The 20,064-nt window shown below is 41.0% G+C and overlaps 1 protein-coding gene across 10 annotated transcripts in view; it reads right to left on the bottom strand.

Annotated features, from left to right (window-relative positions):
- CCDC171 (coiled-coil domain containing 171) overlaps positions 1–16,885 on the bottom strand; it is a 322,833-nt gene extending 305,948 nt beyond the window's left edge. For 3 of the 10 annotated variants that reach the window (XM_038552442.1, XM_038552444.1, XM_038552445.1), the window contains exons 1-2: positions 16,443–16,709; positions 6,110–6,268 (exon numbers count right to left, since the gene is read on the bottom strand). In XM_038552442.1, coding sequence (XP_038408370.1) covers positions 6,110–6,153 — 44 coding nt within the window. In that variant the 5' untranslated portion in view covers positions 6,154–6,268; positions 16,443–16,709. Of the gene's footprint in view, positions 1–6,109; positions 6,269–14,571; positions 14,627–16,442; positions 16,713–16,786 lie in introns of those variants that run through there. The other 7 variants (XM_038552446.1, XM_038552448.1, XM_038552440.1 and 4 more) reach the window with 6 other exon arrangements.
- Between the last annotated feature and the right edge of the window lie 3,179 nt (positions 16,886–20,064).

Below are 20,064 nucleotides of genomic sequence, written 5' to 3'. Positions count from 1 at the left end.
CTAAACCTTTAGCTAGATTGACAAAAAAAAAGATTCAAATTATAAAAATAAAGAATGAAAGAAGGAACAACACTACCAACCTAGAAGTACTATAATAAACACTATGAACAACTTTATGCCAACAAGTTGCAATGTAGACCAAATGGACAAATTCCTAGAAATACTGAAATTATAAAAACTAACCCCAAAAGAAATAAAATCTGAATAGACCCATAACAGTTAAAGATAGTGAATTAATCATTTTAAAAATCTAAACAGGGATCCCTGGGTGGCGCAGCGGTTTGGCGCCTGCCTTTGGCCCAGGGCGCGATCCTGGAGACCCGGGATCGAATCCCACGTCGGGCTCCCGGTGCATGGAGCCTGCTTCTCCCTCTGCCTATGTCTCTGCCTCTCTCTCTCTCTCTCTGTGTGTGACTGTCATAGATAAATTAAAAAAAAAAAATTAAAAAAAAAAAATCTAAACACAAAGAAAACTCAAGTCCAGATGGCTTCCTTAATAAAGTATAACAAACAATTCAAAAAGAAAGAATATCAATCCTCACTTTAGAGAAGGTGGAAACACTTCCCAGCTCATTCTCTTAACTCAGATTACCTAAAATCAAATCAGATATCACAAGAAAGGAAAACTACAGACCAATATACCTCATGAATAGAAATGCAAAAAGTAATCAACAAAACATTAGCAAACCAAATCCTGCAATATCTTAAAAGGATTACACAACATTACCAAGTGGGATTTATCCCAAAAATAGAAAATTGACTTAATGTCTAAAAATCAATTAATGTAATATACAAGTTTACTAAAATAAAAGACAATTACATAATCTCCATAGATACAGAAAAAGCATTTGACAAAATTCAAAACCTATCCGTGATTTAAAAAAAAAAAAAAAAAACCTCAACAAACTAGGAATACAAGGAAATTTACTCTAATAGAGGGCATTATGAAAAACCTACAACTGGCATACTTATTGGTGAAAAACTGACAGTTTCCCCTAAGGGAACAAAACAAAGATGTCCATTTCTTTTTTTTTTTTTTTTTTAAGATGTCCATTTCTATTTGAGACTGTATTGGAGGTTCTAGACAGCACAAGAAAAAAAAGGAAAGAGAGAGAGAAAAGAAAAATGAAAGAAGGAAAGCAGGCAGGTAGGAAGGAAGGACAGGAGGAGGAAGGAAGGGCATATATATTAAAAGGAAAGAAGTAAAACTATCTTTTTTTTTAAGTTAAGTTCTATGCCCAATGTGGTGCTTGAACTCATGACCCCATGTTTCTACCCAGGCACCCCAGAAGTAAAACTATGATACTATAAGAATATCCTAATAAATTAATTAAGAAACAAAAATATTGGAACTAAAAAAACAATTTTAGCAAGGTCACAGAATGTAAGATCAATATACTTAAATCAATTACATTTCTATATGGTAACAGTGAATAATCCAAAAATGAAATTTAGAAAAATAATTCCATGTACAACGGTATCCAAAAAAAAAAAAAAACAGATTTAGGAAAAATACACATTTTTCTTGAAAGAAATTAAAGATCTAAATAAATGAAAAGACATTCCACATTCACATTCATGTATTGGAAGAGTCAATATTATTAAGGTGGCAATTATCTCCAAATTGATTTATAGATTCAACATAATCCCTACCTTAATCTCAGCAGGATTTGTGCAGAGGACTCAGAATAACCAAAACAATACTGAAAAAGAAGAAATGCAAGGGGCACCCGGGTGGCTCAGTGAGTTAAAGTATCTGACTTCAGCTCAAATCATGATCCCAGGGTCTTAGGATGGAGCCCTACCTTGAGCTCCCTACTGAGCAGGGAGCCTGTTTCTTCTGCCTCTCCCCATCCCTCCTCTCTACTTGTACTCCCTCTCACTATCTCTCTCTCTCAAATAAATACATAAATAAAATCCTTAAAAAAAAAAAAAAGAAATGGGAGAACTTTCACTTCCTAATTTCAAAACTTACTCTAAAGCTACAGTAATCAGGGCAGCTGGGTGACTCAGTTAAGCATCTGACTCTTGGTTTCTACTCAGGTCATGATCTCAGGATCATGGGATCAAGCCCCACATGGGGTTCCATGCTCAGCACAATCTGCTTGGGAATCTCTCCCTCTCCCTTCTCCTGTCCCCCTGCTCAAGCTCTTGAGAGCTCGCTCTCAAATAAATAAAATCTTTTTTTAAAAAGCTAAGTAATCGGGATCCCTGGGTGGCGCAGCGGTTTGGCGCCTGCCTTTGGCCCAGGGCGCGATCCTGGAGACCCGGGATCGAGTCCCACGTCGGGCTCCCGGTGCATGGAGCCTGCTTCTCCCTCTGCCTGTGTCTCTGCCTCTCTCTCTCTCTGTATGTGACTATCATAAATAAATAAAAATTTAAAAAAAAAAATAAAAATAAAAATAAAAAAATAAAAAAAAAATAAAAAGCTAAGTAATCAAAATTGTGTGGAATTTAAATTAAGAAGACAGATCAATGTACCATAATTGAGACTCTAGAAATAAACATGTATTTTTGGTCCATTAATTTTCAACAAATGTGTCAAGGCAATTCAATGAGGAAAAAATAGTCTCATTAACAAATGATGCTGAAACAACTAGATATCCAAACATGCAAAAACATTCATTTAGATCCTTACCTCACACCATACATAGAAAGCACTTTAAGGGGCACTGGGTGGCTCAGTCAGTTAAGTGTCTGACTCTTGATTTCGGTTCAGGTTATGATTTCAGGGTCACGAGATCAAGCCTGGCATGGAGCTCAGCACTCAGCAAGGAGCCTGCTTGAGATTCTCTCCCTCTGGCCCTTTCCTCCCACCTCCCCTGTGCTCACTTTTGCATGCACTCTCTCTCTCTAAAATAAATATTTTTTTAAAGATTTTATTTATTTATTTCAGAGAGAGAGAGAGCGCAAGCAGGGAGGAGGGTCAGAGGGAGAGGGACAAGCAGATGCCCTACTGAGCAGTGAACCAGACACAGGGCTCAATCCCAGGTCCCAGGATCATGACCTGAGCCAAAGCAGACACTTAACCAAATGAGCCACCCAGGTCCCTCTAAAATAAATAAATCTTTTAAAGAAAAAGATTCCCCCTTCTTCTCCTTCTGCCCCTCCCCTCCACCTCTACCCCCTACACACAAGCTCTCTCTGCTCCCCAAAAAAATTTTTTTAAAGTAAGTTTAGGGATCCCTGGATGGCGCAGCGGTTTGGCGCCTGCCTTTGGCCCAGGGCGCAATCCTGGAGACCCGGAATCAAATCCCACGTCGGGCTCCCGGTGCATAGCCTGCTTCTCCCTCTGCCTGTGTCTCTGCCTCTCTCTCTCTGTGTGTGTGACTATCATAAATAAATAAAAATTTAAAAAAATAAATAAATAAAGTTTAAATGGAGCACAGACGTAAACGTAAAAACTGAAATTATAAAGCTTGCAGAAGAAAACACAGGAGAAAAATCTTCATGACTTTACGTTAGGCAAAGATTTCATAGATATGAAACCAAAGGCACAATCTATAAAGGAAAAGAACTGGAGGGGTGCCTGGCTGGCTCAGTCAACTTAGCATGTAACTCTTGATCTCAGGGCCATGAGTTGAAGCCCCATGTTGGGCATGGAGCCTACTCAAAAAAATTAAAATAAAAATAAAAAAAGGAAAAGATTTGGCCTTTATAAAAATTTAAAACATTTGCACTTCAAAAAACATTAAGAAAATGAAGTCAAGCCAACAAATGGGAGAAAATATGTCCAAATTATATATCTGATGAAAGTCTTGTATCAAAAATATACAAAAAACTTTTTTTTTTAGAATATACAAAAAACTCTTAAAGCTCAATAGCAATAAGACAACCAATTTAAAATGAGCAAAAGATCTTAATAGGCTTTTTACCAATGAAGACATACAAATGGCAAAAAAAAAAGTACAAAGATGTTCAATATCATTACTCGTTAGGAAAACACAAATTAGGGACACCTGGGTGGCTCAGTGGTTGAGCGTCTGCCTTTGGCTCAGGTTGTGATCCCTGGGTCCTGGGATGAAGTCCTGCATCAAGCTCCCCGCAGGGAACCTGCTTCTCCCTCTGCCTCAGTCTCTGTGTTTCTCATGAATAAATAAATAAAATCTTCAAAAGAAAATACAAATTAAAACTACAACATACTGCTTCACACTCACTAGAATGACTATAATCAAAAAGCCAATGAAAAAAAAAAATTCAACTAGATTGTACACCTGAAACTAATATAACACATTATGTTCATTACTACACTGGAATTAAAATAAATTTTTCTAAAAGATCAGAAAATAACAAGTGTTAGCAAGGATGTAGAGAAACTAAAACCCTCATGTACTGCTGGCAGAAACGTAAAATGGTTCAGCCACAGGGTGCCTAGGTGGCTCAGTGTTTGGGCATCTGTCTTCGGCTCAAGGCTTAATCCTGGAGTTCCAGGATCAAGTCCCATATCAGGCTCCTGTAGGGAGCCTGCTTCTCCTTCTGCCTCTCTCTATGTCTCTCATGAATAAATTAATAAATAAATATTTTTTAAAAAATAAAAGAAATATAACTTAGAAGACCTAGCAGTTTCTTTAAAAATTAACATAAATTTATCGTACAATGCAGTAATGCAGCTCCTAACAATCTACCCAAGAGAAATGAAATCATCTCCACACAAAGGCCCCTACACAAACGTTAAGAGTGCCATGATTTATAACAGCCAAAAAGTAGAAACAACCTAAATGTCCCTGAGCTGGCAGTGTACAACCATAATGTGCTGTAACCATACAATAGAATACTATTCAGCAATAAAAAAGAAACAGTACTGATACCTGTTAACAACATGATAAACCTGAAGAATATGCCTATTGAAAGAAGCCAGACAAAAGAACACATGCTGTATGATTCCATATATATGAATTATTCAGAAAAGGCAAATCTATAGAAACAGAAAGTAAATTAGTGGTAAATAGCAAAGTTAAACTTCCTTTAGACAGATTCTAGAATTCTAAAGAGTAATTTAGTCATGAAAAATCACAACAGGTAAATATTTGTGTGGTAAGATGTTCCCTCCAAAAGTGAAAAGGCTTTTAGTGAAGTAAAAAGTTTATATTTTATTCACTTATTTCATACCTTTCTCCAGAAGGGATGTAAGGTAACTTCTAAAGATAGGTGGAAAATGTTTCTACAGCAAATCCTACTTATAGGTGAAGTACACATTAGTCATGGCCCTTGCCCCACCCACATATCCTTGCTGAAAAGGCTATGTATATCAGTTCTTCTAAAACTAAATATAAGCAAGGACCATCCCACACACACATAAACAATACTTCTGTAAAATATATTTTAAATGACTAAAATAATTATATTTAAAGTAACTAAACAAGAAATTTTAAAAAGAGATAAAACATAACCCAAGTGTTTTATTACTAGACTTAAACAGAAAAACTATTCTGTTACAGGATTATAAAAGTTTCTCAACACTTTGAATTTCTGCCCTGAGTTCTTTGTAAACCACGCTTTAGTTAGCAAATGGCTCAATGTTGTATCACAGACTCAGAGTTTTTCTATTTCTCACATCAGAGGTGAATCAACCAAAAGCAGGTGCCTCACCCAAAGGCAGATATCAAGGGTACAAAAAAAAGATGAGCAATAATGGCAATTCTTGCAATATAAATTCCAAACAAACGTGCAGCTGGAACAGGAGCTAAAACCAAAAGAATGGCTGGAGAGAAGTCACAAACTACCACTGGGGCAAGAAGTCTCTGCTCAAGCCACAGAGACTAGAGCAGGCCAAAGTAGGGGGGAACACACAGAAATGTGAATAAGCAAAAATATAAAAAGGAGAGAAGATCTGAGGAAGAGAAAGGAATAAGTGGATATCTAAGGACAGGAAAAAGTACACACCCTTTGACTTTGGTGGACAAGGTAACAAAGGAGCAGAGACCGGGGCACAAAGTCCTGAAGCATCCTGCTGGCTCCTCCAGGCACAGGAAGCTTCCACCTCCCTCAGCATGCCTGGAGAATCTTTATAATCAGCGCCACTCTACCCCTGACCACCACGACTTACTGCTCCCTGCTGCCTGCAACCCAGAAGCACCTCCCCAACTAAAGGAAGACACTGGCAACTTACCTTTGGGTGTCACCAGGGGCATTACTTGAACTGTTTAAACTCATGGTAAGTCTCTTCCAACTCTTCCAAAGCAGCCCACTATTTCTGGATGATAGACTTCGTTATTGAGGATTACAACTGTCCGCACGGCTGTGGCTTACAAGTTAGATAAGCTGGAGTCTGTTAAAATAATAAACAATATAACAATGGTTATATATATGAGTCCTGGGACTTTGAGTGATTTTTGTCTTTTTCTTCAACTTACTTGTATTTTAAAAATTGTTTTATAACAAACGTAAATACTTGCATTTTTAAAAGCTATTATGTTTGATCTCTTTTAAAAAAGATTAGAAGCAATAATGACAACATTTTTAAAAGATACTCCTTATAAGAACAAAATTTTATTAGGTTATTTTAATTTCTCAAGAGAAAAATTTATCTTTTTTAAATATTTTATTTATTCAAGAGAGAGTACTAGCTGGCATGGGGGAGATAGGCAGAGGCATAGGGAGAAGGAGGCTCTTCCCTGACAGGAAGCCCTGTGATGTGGGGCTCCATCCCAGGACCCTGAGATCAAGACCTGAGCTGAAGGCAGACACTTAACCGACTAAGCCACCAGGCACCCCCCCCAAAAAAATGATCTTAATAAAATAGTGACAAATTACTCTTGAACTAGAAAAGGAATGTAAAGACTATTTCTGGGGGATAGAATTCATTTTTTTTTTTTTTGTTTTTTTGTTTTTTTTTTTTTTTTTTTTTTAGAATTCATTTTGAAAGAAAGTGAAGTCCAGGGACATTTTTAAGTCCCTAAAGCCCTTCTCATAAATGATGTATTTCTAATGCAATGCTAAAACCAAAGAGAACCTTAGGTCTCTCCCAACAAATGATCTCACAGTAATTTTCAAAGTCCTTCTCTTAAGGATCAAGGAGGAGTAAGGAAAGAGGAGAGTAGTTGTCACTTACCCTGGTCTCTCTGGAACTCTCTTCTATGGGAGATATTCTAAATTATACAAAGCTAATCATTTAAAGTTGCTTTACTATATATATAGTATATGGTATGGTACATATATAAGGTATGGCTTTACTATATATAGGCATATATATACGTGTGTGTATATGGTATGAAGTAATCTCTGGGTAAGTATTTTAAACAGAGATAAGAATGATTAACTAAGTTCAGAAAGACACAAATATCAAGATCTCACAAGCATCTCTTGGTATCCCTAGTAGAATAGTAGAAGTCCAATATCCTAAGAAAGATCATGAGCTTTGGACTCAGAGAGATCTGAGTCAGGATGCCTTTAAGTATCTTCCAAGTATGTGGCCGTGGGCAAGTCACTTATACCCTCTAAGCCTGTTTCCACAACCATAAGAAAGGGATAATTACATCAATCTTATATATTTGAGATTTAAATAATACATACAGCATTATACAGTGCTCAGTCACTAAATTTCTATTACTGAATATATACCCTCTGGGAAAATATCATAGTCCCTCATAAAGGAAGGGAGAAAGTGATACTTAAGGTGATTCGGTCTAGGGGAAAGATGTATTAAAAGAATTACTTGGTGAAATTATCAATGTACAGAAATATCTATAAGGCCAAAAAAAAGAAAAATAACTAACTCTCCCTCTCTCTCTCTGCTCCTAATAAACCCTCAGAGATTTCACTGAAAGAAAAGGGACTCAAGCCAACCAAGATAGAGACAAAACCAAGGTGCTAAGAACTGAGTAATGATTCCTACAGACGGACACCAACAGATCTTTAAAACAATGATTTATCTGATACTAGAATACTCTGACCCAGAACAAAGAAGATAGAATTTTTACCAAGATAGAGGGAAAAATCCTAGTTCTCCAGGGACCTGAAAGACTAAGTTTAGAAATGGTGGTAGACAAACAAATACCACTGTCAATTTATTGAGCACCTAATACAGCGCCAAGCAATCTGTAGAACCCTGATCCTTACAACACTAAAGTAAAGATTGTCTTTCCTGAGGTTGTCCTCACTTCAATTAAGGAAGCTCATCTGACTCAGAGAAGCTAAATGACATGTCTACAGCCAGTCAGCTACTAAATGGAGGATACTAAGGACTCAGTCAACCTCTTACAATACTGAGTCCCAGAATCTTTTCACCTTACCACCATACCCCCAAAGGTCAGACTCCAGTTCAAGGCTCAAAAGTATGTATGTCAAATTTTTCTATTTTATGAAAAAGATGAAACACACACACACATCTATGTGTGTGTGTCACAACATGCACAAACCGAACCTCTAACCCACAGGAAAAGAATTTCCATAGATTGGGCCTTAATGTCTATTGTTTTGTTTTGGTTTTATCTTGGGCAGAGAGGTGTGGGAAGAGGTAGTTTACTAAATTTTAATAAAGTTGTTTCAACAAAGCTAAATTGAAGAAAACATTTTCTTTTTTTGGTACATCATTTTGGTATCTAACATTTTCAAATGTGAATAGTCTTCTAGAGAGACAAGTGTCTTCTATAGCTCAGGAGCAAGTGTCATCAATTTCCAGATCACTGATAGAGATACTGTAGTAGGCAGATGTCCCCACAATCTTGGCCCCCACTGATGTTTCTCTCTTGTATAATATCCTTCCCTTTTCTATGGGCAGAACCTGTGACTTGCTTCTAACCAAAAGAATATGGCAAAGGTGATGAGATGCCACCCCCATGATTACATCATGTCATATAAGATTCTGTCTTAGTAGACTGAAATGACAATCTCTGCTGACCTTGAATAAGCAAAAGGTCATGCTGTGAACTACCCACCAAGAGGGCTACATAACCGGGAACAGCAGGCAGCTTCCACTTCACAGCCAGTAAAAAGCTAGTTGCCTCAGTCATACAGATGCCAACATAAATTCTGCCAACAACCTAAATGAGCTGGGAAGCAGTCAAACCTCCAGATGAGCCCAGATAGCACCTTGACTGCAGTCCAGTGAAACTCTGAACAGAGGTCCCACCTAAGCTGTGCCCAGACCCCTGACCTAATAGATAATAAAGGGTGCTGTTTTAAGAAACTAAGTTTGTGGTAACTGTTAGACAACAAGAGAAAACCAATGGGGGGTGGGGAGGAGCCTGGCTGGCTCAGTCTGAAGAGCATACAACCCTTGATCTCAGGGTTGTGAGTTTGAGCCCCACACTGGGTATAGAGATTACTAAAAAAATAATAATAATAAACTTAAAAAAAAAAACTAACATGGACAAGAAACTTGAAAATACTCTCACAGGGGATCCCTGGGTGGCTCAGCAGTTTGGCGCCGGCCTTTGGCCCAGGATGCGATCCTGGAGTCGCGGGATCGAGTCCCACGTCGGGCTCCTGGCATGGAGCCTGTTTCTCCCTCCTCCTGTGTCTCTGTCTCTCTCTCTCTCTCTCTATCATAAATAAATAAATCTTAAAAAAAAAAAGAAAAAGAAAAGAAAATACTCTCACAGGGTGAAACAGAAAAAGAAGTTGAGTGACAAGAAAGATACAAAATGAGTTCTCACATCAGCCCTGCCTGCAGCATGTCTTTCATAAAGTTGTTTTTCTACAACTTATTAATTTAAATGAGGGACTTTATAAAAATCCTCTCTACGGTAATAGAGATAGAGAAACTAGAAAATCTACAGGCAATACGTACAAGAAAAAGCTATAAAATACAAATGAATAAGGGCAAACCACCAAAAGCCACAAAACCTACACAGGAGCAGAAGTATCTGAGGAGGAGAAAGCAGAGGGAAATAACAAGGCTACATTAAAAAAAAAAAAAAAAGAGCCAGCAGATTATTCAATGGGGACCACTACAAACCAATCTGAGAACAGCAGATGAACCCCAGGAGAAGTCTGCCCATTCCAAGAGTCTGCATGTGATACAGGCATATACAATAAGAAAGTCTTTTTTTTTTTATTTCTTTATTTATTTTTTTAATTTATGATAGTCACACAGAGAGAGAGAGAGGCAGAGACACAGGCAGAGGGAGAAGCAGGCTCCATGCACCAGGAGCCCGACGTGGGATTCGATCCCGGGTTTCCAGGATCGCGCCCTGGGCCAAAGGCAGGCACCAAACCGCTGCGCCACCCAGGGATCCCTACAATAAGAAAGTCTTAAAAGCTTATGAACTCTGAGAACTGACCTGTCCAGGTCCGCTTCCTGGACAGAGGCCAGGCCCACACTAAAGAGAAACTGCAAGGAATGGAATCAAAGCTGAGTAGGAGTAGAGAAATAAAGACAAAGCAAAGCAATGCCCCAGACCAAACTGCAGGAGGACACATTGCCAGGAAATCTCAGAAATAAGGCACCATAGTTTTTAACACAAAACACAAGACAGGGCAGCCTGGGTGGCACAGCGGTTAGCGCTGCCTGCAGCCCGGGGTGTGATCCTGGAGACCCGAGATCGAGTCCCACATCAGGCTCCTTGCATGGAGCCTGCTTCTCCCTCTGCCTGTGTCTCTGCCTCTGTGTGTGTGTGTCTCTCATGAATAAATAAATAAAATCTTAAAAAAAAACCCACAACACAGAGTTCCATGAAGTCAGAAAAGCTTTCCCAAAGCTTGCCCCAATCTCAAAGCTCAGATAAACTAACCTTCCAAAAAATAAGCAACAGAGAAGTAGTGTGATCAAACCCCATACAAAGTTAACACAAGTGAAAGAGAGTAAGGAGCAGAATCGAATACTACAAATGAAAGCATAACAGAAAGACATGATCTCAGAACAGATGAGACCTGTAACTTACTTTCTCAAAATAAGCTAAAAGACACAAAAAATGGTACAAGACAGGAAAGAATAAGAATCAGAATTAGAGGGATCCCTGGGTGGCGCAGCGGTTTGGCGCCTGCCTTTGGCCCAGGGCGCGATCCTGGAGACCCGGGATCGAATCCCCACATCGGGCTCCCAGTGCATGGAGCCTGCTTCTCCCTCTGCCTGTGTCTCTGCCTCTCTCTCTCTCTCTGTGACTATCATAAAATAAAAATAAATTAAAAAAAAAAAAAAGAATTAAAAAAAAAAAAAAAAGAATCAGAATTAGAAAAACTCAGAAAAAAAGGTGACAAAGATCAGAAAGAGAAATGGAAGAAAAAAGTCATTTCAATAATGAAGGCTACAAGGGAACAAAAGTAAAGACACATGACAGAAAATGCCTGAAAGGACAAAGGAAATGAAAAACAAAACTTTCTGAGTTAAAAAAAAAAAAAAAAAGGAGGAGATCAAAGGATTCAAGAAGACAGGAATAAGAAGACAAAAGTGAGGGAACAGAACACTAAAAACTGTAGTTCAGGAAAACTTTCCTGAAGTAACAAAATTTTAATCTACATTTTGAAAGGCAAACTGTGTATGTGAGAATATGGACCACCAAGACACATCCTAAGGTCACTACTGGACTTGAACAAAAACACAAAAACTTGCACACAAATGTTCAGAGCAGCATAGCCAAAGAGTAAATAAAAAACCACCCAAATGTCCATTAACTGATCCATTGATAAATAAAATACGAAATATTATTCATCCATTAAAAGAAATGAAATAATGATACATGCCACATGGGTAAACTTTGAAAACAGTACGCTAAGTAAAAAGAAGCCAAACACAAAAGGCCACATACTGTATATGACTCCATGTATATGAACTCCATGTATATGGGACTCCATGTATATGAAATGTATAGAATGAGCAAATCCATAGAAATAGAAAGCAGATCTGTGGTTGCCAGAGGGTAGGGAGAGGAGGAATTGGGTCTGACTGCTATTAGGTATGAGGTTTCTTTTGGAGAGTGGGAAATAAATGTTCTGGAATTAGATGGTAGTGATTTCTGTAGAACAGTAAATATACTAAAAACCAATGAACTGTATACCTTAAAACTGAATTTAATAGGTGAGTTATAGCTCAATTTTTTAAATTCATCATCAAAAGAAAAACCTGGGATCCCTGGGTGGCGCAGCGGTTTGGCGCCTGCCTTTGGCCCAGGGCGCGATCCTGGAGACCCGGGATCGAATCCCACGTCGGGCTCCCGGTGCATGGAGCCTGCTTCTCCCTCTGCCTGTGTCGCTGCCTCTCTCTCTTTCTCTCTCTCTCTCTCTCTGTGATTATCATGAATAAATAAATAAAATCTTTAAAAAAAAAAAAAAAAAAGAAAAGCCTATCTAAAGTCTCCTTTAGGGCAGCCTGGGTGGCTCAGCAGTTTAGCACCACCTTCGACCCAGGGCCTGCCTAATCCTGGGGTCCTGGGATCGAGTTCCACGTCGGGCTCCTTGCATGGAGCCTGCTTCTCCCTCTGCCTGTGTCTCGGCCTCTCTCTCTCTCTCTGTTTCATGAATAAATAAATAAAACGTTTCAAAAATAAATAAATAAAATAAAGTCTCCTTTAGCAAAATCTTTTTTTTTTAAGATTTTATTTATTTATTCATGAGAGACACAGAGAGAGAAGCAGAGACATAGGCAGAGGGAGAAGAAGGTTCCCTGCAGGGAGCCTAATGTAGGACTAGATGCCAGGATCCTGGGATCATGACCTGAGCCAAAAGCAGACACTCACCCACTGAGCCACAGATGCCCCTCCTGTAGCAAACTCTTTATTTTCTTCCCCTCTGTCTCTGATATCAGCTCCTGAGGACAGTAGGGTTCAAGAGCCTACCTCTGTGTGTTTTAGGAAGACTATATCAATGTAAAGCCCAAGTCACATCTGTGGCTGAATTTAAACTATGATTGGGGGATCCCTGGGTGGCGCCGCGGTTTGGCGCCTGCCTTTGGCCCAGGGCGCGATCCTGGAGACCCCGGATCGAGTCCCATGTCGGGCTCTCGGTGCATGGAGCCTGCTTCTCCCTCTGCCTGTGTCTCTGCCTCTCTCTCTCTCTCTCTCTCTGTTACTATCATAAATAAATAAAAATTTAAAAAAAAAATAAATAAATAAACTATGATTGGAATTCTGTTCTAGGGATCCCTGGGTGGCACAGCAGTTTGGCGCCTGCCTTTGGCCCAGGGCGCGATCCTGGAGACCCCGGATTGAATCCCACGTCGGGCTCCCAGTGCATGGAGCCTGCTTCTCCCTCTGCCTGTGTCTCTGCCTCTCTCTCTCTCTGTGTGACTATCATAAATAAATAAAAATTTAAAAAAATATATTTTAAAAAAAAAGGAATTCTGTTCTATTGAACAATGGCAGAGAAGATGTAGCAAAAGCTTGTTGTTCATGCCCCAGAGTGAAAAGGTAATGAATGATGAGGAAAGCAGCCAGGTACAGTAATAGAAATGTCAGTGAAATAGGGAGCTATGTCAAAGAATTGTAGGTTCTTCACATTACATGTGCTTTAAGCTTTACTTGAAACTTCTCTATGAAACTCCACAAGATACTTTAGCTAATCTGTAGAATTACAAATTCCTTGTAATACGTAACCAACATCAGCCTTTCTCCAATATGTACCCAACACTTTAAGTAACACTTTCTATTTGAAAACATTCAGTACATCATTATCTATCTATCTGATACCTCAAAGCCACTCCTCCTGTCATCATGCCAACTGTGACAAGCATCCCTTCTCCAGACAGTGTGCAAAGAACTTTCTGAATCTCTACACTATCACTCTTCCCCAATGGGAAGATACTGTTAACACCCCCACATTATACCTAAGGAAACTGGGGCTTAAAGATATTCATTCAAACACTTGTCCAAAGTCACATCTCTATCTAGTGACAGTCTGGATTCAAGCCCAAATTGGCTGACTCCATAGCTCTGCTATGTGGCTTGCTATTGGCCTTTAAGACATGGTTCACTTCCAGCCAGAGACCAGGTGAGATCTTGCTTGTCAAGAGAAGCATTTCTGCTCCCTACTGCTAATAGGGAGTAATAGCAGTAATACTGCTCACACAGCTCATTCTTTCACGCACCCCCACCCCATCCAAACTCACTACAAGTCAGAGTCCTCTTAACGAAATCTGGAGAACGGATTCTCAATCCAAATGACACCTCCACAGGCTTGGGCCCAAACTAGGCCATCCTGTAGCAGTGATGGATAAAGGCAAAGTTTAAATCAGCTTTTTGGGATCCCTGGGTGGCGCAGCGGTTTGGCACCTGCCTTTGGCCCAGGGCGCGATCCTGGAGACCCGTGATCGAATCCCACGTCGGGCTCCCAGTGCATGGAGCCTGCTTCTCCCTCTGCCTATGACTCTGCCTCTCTCTCTCTCTCTCTCTGTGACTATCATAATTAAGTAAATAAATAAATAAAAAATATAAAAATAAATAAGTCAGCTTTTTATGATACTCTATTAATAGATGAATCTTCTCTTGGTAGTGCAGTTGAACTATTCTCACCAGTCCTACTAAACCAGATGAGGGGATGTTAGTCTATCATTCTTCAATAAGAAGTTTTCTAGAAATAGGTTAATACGGCAACTGAGGCCAAGGGAACAATGATTGAGACATCCTAAGAGTAAGTTCCAGTCAAAAAGACAATTCTACTCTAGATTTCAGAGCTACTGCTGATACAAAGCTTTCCTACCTCACAGCTGAGTCCTTCAGTGGGTCATGCAGAATGTATTCATTTCTCAGTGTGTCTGTACAGATCAGGAGAAAAGGGAGGGGTGGAGGAGGTGGTGATGAAAAGATTAAAAAAAAAAAAGATAAAAACCACTATTACTGAGCACCAACTATGTGCCAGATCTACACTAACCATACCTAATCTCATTGAATCCTCCCAATACCCCTATGAGATGATCACACATATTTCATGGACCAGGATACTGATGCTTGGAGAGAATGAGTAACTTGTATAAAGCTGTTCAGTGGGAGGGGTGCCTGGGGGCTCAGCTGGTTAAGCCACTGACTCTTGGTTTTGATTCAGGTCATCTGGGTCAATCTCAGGTCTTGAGCAAGACCCAATAGGGGGCTCAGTACTCAGCCCCAGGTTTTGTGAGATTCTTTCCCCTTCCCCCCGTGCTCCCCCTCAAAATAAATATTAAAAAATATATATATTTGGTGGGAAGGTTAGAATTCAAAACCACATCTGGCTGACTCCTAAATCCATCCTCTTTCATAACACAGTATTGTCTTCAATAATAATCACATCTGTGTTGGGGTATTCTATCTGCAGACTTAGATATTTCACCTTTAAAGACGACGTCCGGTTCTTTCATCAGAACAAGACCATGACAAGGGGGCTGAGACAATCAAAGAATTTTAGAATTAAATAGGACTTTAAAGACCAAGCCCATCCTCTTTATCTGACATTAGGAATCTAAAGTCTAGCCCATTTAGGTGATTTGCCTGAAGTCATGAAGCTAATAAAACTGTGCTCAGAAAACTCAAGCTCCAGACTAAAACTACTCCCTCCTGGGACACCTGGGTGGCTCAGTGATGGAGTGTCTGCCTTCAGCTCAGGTTGTGATCCCGGGATCAAGCTCAGCAATGGGCTCTCCGCAGGGAGCCTATTTCTCCCTCGGCCTATGTCTCTGACTCTCTCTGTCTCTCTCATGATTAAATAAATAAAATCTTTAAGAAATAAAAATAAAACTACTCCCTTCTTTCCTCTTAGCAGGTTGCACTGCCTTTGTTTCTTCACTTCATGGAAAGCCTCTGTCAGCTTCTGCTGTACCATTGTTTTGTTGTTACCAGGCAATAACTGTTCAGTAAAGCTGATGGATAAAACGGTAGGGTCTTCTCTGCAACATTTTATGACCTATACAAAACATCCATGTGTTTTGTATTTGAAAAAGTTGGACGCTAACTGAAATTGCTTCTCAGGTAAACTTAACACAGAATCATCAGAGATCTGCTTAAAATGAAAAAAAAATATATATAAAATTATATATATATATATTTGGCTAGGATAAATATCACGATGGAATAAAGAACTGTCAAAAGGAGGCTCTACTCCTGCAGAAAATTTACAGCCTCGGAAAAAAACAGCCGGGTTTTCCATGTCTGGAGGGTAAGCTACAGATGACAGCCTACTACAACTCATCCTTTCATTTATCAAACATGGGTAGAATGTCAAGTGTGTGGCTGGCATCTTTTTTTTTTTAAAGGATGAAAAAGACGTGGTCCTTATCCTGGAAGAGTTTACGGATTCTTGGGAGGGGAAAAGCCTGGCAGCCTGGAGCAGTAAACCTTAGGAGCCCTCTGGGTCCTGCCCTCGGGTCCTGCCCTCGGGTCCCTCCTCAGTCCTCGGGGTACTGCTGCAGCGGACTCGGTCGGGACGCTCCACGGAGATCTTCCCCCAGGGGGCGGAGAGGCCCAGCCCAGGGAGGGAGGCGCATCCCCACGCACGACACCAACAGCCCCAGGACAACTACGAACTAACTCGGGGCTCCCCATTAGCACCCATACCTTCCTCAACACCTCCCTGCCCGACTCGTTCGCCCCCGTGGTTACCTCAGGGGGCTCCCGTGGTCCAGACCGCACACCCAGGACCCCCCCAGGGGCAGCTCCAAATCTCAACTGGTAGAAAGAGGCCTAGGCAGATGGCCGGGGTCGGAGCAAACACTGTTGGAACCCGACGGGCTCTAGGACCCGGGGAGGGGGAAAGCGCATTTAAAAAAAAAAAAAAAAAGTGGGACCGGAGGGGGAAAGCCCTGGAGAGACTGTGTTTACAACGGCCACTTCCGGAGCCTCGGCGGCGCTCGCAGACCTCCGCAGACTTTGGCAGGCCTCCCGGCCCCGCCCCAGCCGGCCCCTTGCCGCCCGCCGCCCGCCGCCCGCCGCCGGGGGATACGCACTGGGAGAATGCGGCGCTCGGATTGGAAGAGGAGGGCCCGCGAAGCTGCGCGGCCGTGCGGGAAGGCGAGGCAGGCGCATGCGCCGTTGCTGAGGAGCGGCGCGCGCGAGACCACGCGCGATCCCGCGGCGCGCGCGCCCTTTCGCGCGAGAGCGGCCCGGCCCGAGCTCCGAGGTGCTGTCCTCAGCGCGAGGTCGCCGGGTCAGGGACTCAGAAGCCGCAGAGCCGACAGACAAGGCATATGTCTAAACCCCAACAACCCCTCTTTGGCGTCTAGTGAATAAACCTCTTTAAGAGGATGGATCGCCGACTGTGCGTTAAACTACCGATCGCCAGGCCAGTGCAGCCCCTCGGGGTGTGTGCCCTGGAGCAAGGGCCGGGGTGGGGGGCTCGGCTTCTCTGGTTTCCCGCTGCTTAGCCCGCTCTCCGCCAGCAAGACGCTTCTTGTCCCCTCCTCCCATCCCCATTGTGTCCCAGCTGGGGTTGTAAACAACGCCGCGAAAATGCGCGCTGAAACTGTTGCAGCGCCTTTTTTTTTTTTTTTTTTTTTTTACAAATAACACATAAGGAGGTACCAAGCGAAAAAGTCCTTAAAGGCTCTGCGCGGGCTCCCGCGCTGCCCCCGCCCCCCAGCCCCCCGGCTCGCGCGCATGCGCCCTCCCCTGGTGAATTTCTACTTCACAATCTGCTACCGCCCCGGGGACACTGGAAAACCTGACGCTCTTTTGTTCCTTGGCCTTTCAAAACCTATTCCCCAAAGAAAAATGCAAATTGGCGAGATTTTGATTGAGGATTTTTTTTTCTCCTTAAGATTTTATTTATTAATGAGAGACACAGAGAGAGAGGCAGGGCTGCCGGGCTTGATCCCGGGACCCCAGGATCACTCCCGGAGCTGAAGGCAGAGGCCCAACCACTGAGCCACCCAGGTGTCCCTTGATTGGGGATTTTGTCTTCACCATCTCCACCTCCACCCCTTCAAAAAGCTGTTTGATACGAAACAAACCGTTTATGCCAAGACTGTCCCGTGGTGATTGCGATCAACCTGAAACCAGGTGTAGTGGCCGTCTTTTCCCTATCTTGCTGGGGACAGCCAACCTCATAAATGCAAATACAAATTGAGATTAAATCCTCCTTGATTCATGTAACACTGAAACTTGAATTGGTTTGATTTTGTTACTTATGTTTAAAAATGAAGACCACCCTGCTTCCTAATAATTTTGCCAGGAAGAGGATAATTGGTTCAAAGGAAAGTGTTTATGGAAAGGATAAAAAGAGCCCACCCTAACATTTACAAATGCAGTGTAAAACTACTACAACAGACTACTGAGATCTGAGATTAAGGCTTTTAAAGGCTTTTTTTTCTTAATTTTTCTTTTTCTTTTTTTTTCTTTTTTTCTTTTTTTTTTTTTTTTTTGCTTTACAAGTGTTAACTACTTATAAAATCTTTTATGTTTAGAAGAATAACAAAATTGAATATTATATGGCAAGAATAAATGGCAAATGTACTATACTGCACACTTTTTTTTTTTTTTAAGATTTTGTTTGTTTATTCATAAGACACAGAAGCAGAGACACAGGCAGAAGGAGAAGCAGACTCCATGCAGGGAGCCCGATGTGGGACTCAATCCCGGGACCCCAGGACCACGCCCTGGGCTGAAGGCAGGCGCCAAACCGCTGAGCTACCCAGGGATCCCCTACGCCCTTTTGTTAAATGAAGAATAAGTGCTATATGAAGGCTTGCAATCTTCATTTATTTGTTCATTCATTATTTATTGAATACAGATTATATACCCATCCTGGAGCTTGGTGATAGAAATACAAGACATTTAATATAGGTGCAATGGGAATCAGAAGAGGCAAATGTTAATAACAACCATGAGCCCCCCCAAAGGCTTTATAGACAACTATGAACTTACTCTAGGAAGCTGGTTTAGAGTCACCACGCTGAGAAGGAACTGGAAGACACGGAAGCTACACACACCAACACAAGAAACATCATGAGGCATTGGGAAACTGGAAGCTCTGTGTGCTGGATTCAGTGGGAAAGAGTAGGGAGTTAAGATAACACACTGGAGAAGTAGGCAGACCCAGATCACAGGGACCTTCTAGGTCATAGCGTACTCCCACTTGATGCATGGTTTCTCTTTCCATAACTTCCATTACCTGCAATCAACCAAAGTCAGAAAGCAGATCATCCTCCCTCTGACATATTCAGAAGATCAAAAGTAGCCTAACTCTGTGTCACGATGTCACATCAATCATCTCACTTCACCTAACCACATTCACACTTTATTATCTAAGGAGTACAATACAATAAATATTTTTGAGGGACCATATTCATGTAACTTTTATCACAATGTACTGTTATAACTTTCTTTTTTTATTGTTATTGTTAATCTCTTACTATGCCTTATTTATAAATTTAACTTTATCATAGGTGTGTACACATAGGAATAAACACAGTGTTATAGTATAGTGTTTGGTACTACCCCAGCCTCAGGCATCACTGGAGATCTTGGAATATATCCCCAACAGACAAGGGAGGACTACTGTACTTAATCAAGCAACAAAGCTAATGAAGGGTGTCGAGCAAAGAAGTTATAGTAATTACTCAATAAATCAGACTTTTAGAATATTTGGAGGTTTTCTGTTTTTTGGATATTTACAAGGTTAATTCTCTTCTGCTTCTGTTCGCCTAACACGCTGCTGCTACTTACAAAAAGCTGTACGTAAAAGAGGTTTTCTAATTCACTTACCTTTTCACTTTAAAAGTCATAATACTCACCTCATTCTTTTTCCTGCCAAGATCTTATTCAATTCATCCCCAGCACTCCACCAAAACAGCTTCCAAAATCAATAAGGATTTCATTGCTAAATCCCACTCCCCTTGAATTCACTGACACTTTGATCCTCCTCAGATTTCTCTGCAGCATAGGTAAGACTTTTGGTTCTCCAGCTCTTTGATGTTTTTATTGCTTGCTGCCCAGGGAACTCATGGCCCTTCTGGCCCCTCAATGTGATATTTTCTCAGTCAACTTTCACATATTACTGTATAAACTTCTCGGTGATTTCATCCATCCCTGCATCCACATGACATCATAATATCATAAACTCAGCCGGGGTTGTGAATTTTTAACTCTCATTTGAACAGTATCACTTTAATATCTGGCAATATTGTCCTCAACATATATCTAAACATGATCTTTCTTAACTTCCTAATGGAACCCCCCAAACTGCTGCTCTACCAACTTATAAAACTAATCTCTCAAACATCGAATG

This window comes from Canis lupus, chromosome 11, assembly GCF_011100685.1.
Source record: "Canis lupus familiaris isolate Mischka breed German Shepherd chromosome 11, alternate assembly UU_Cfam_GSD_1.0, whole genome shotgun sequence".
Taxonomy (NCBI): domain Eukaryota; kingdom Metazoa; phylum Chordata; class Mammalia; order Carnivora; family Canidae; genus Canis; species Canis lupus.
This window is presented reverse-complemented; position numbering and strand designations above follow the sequence as displayed.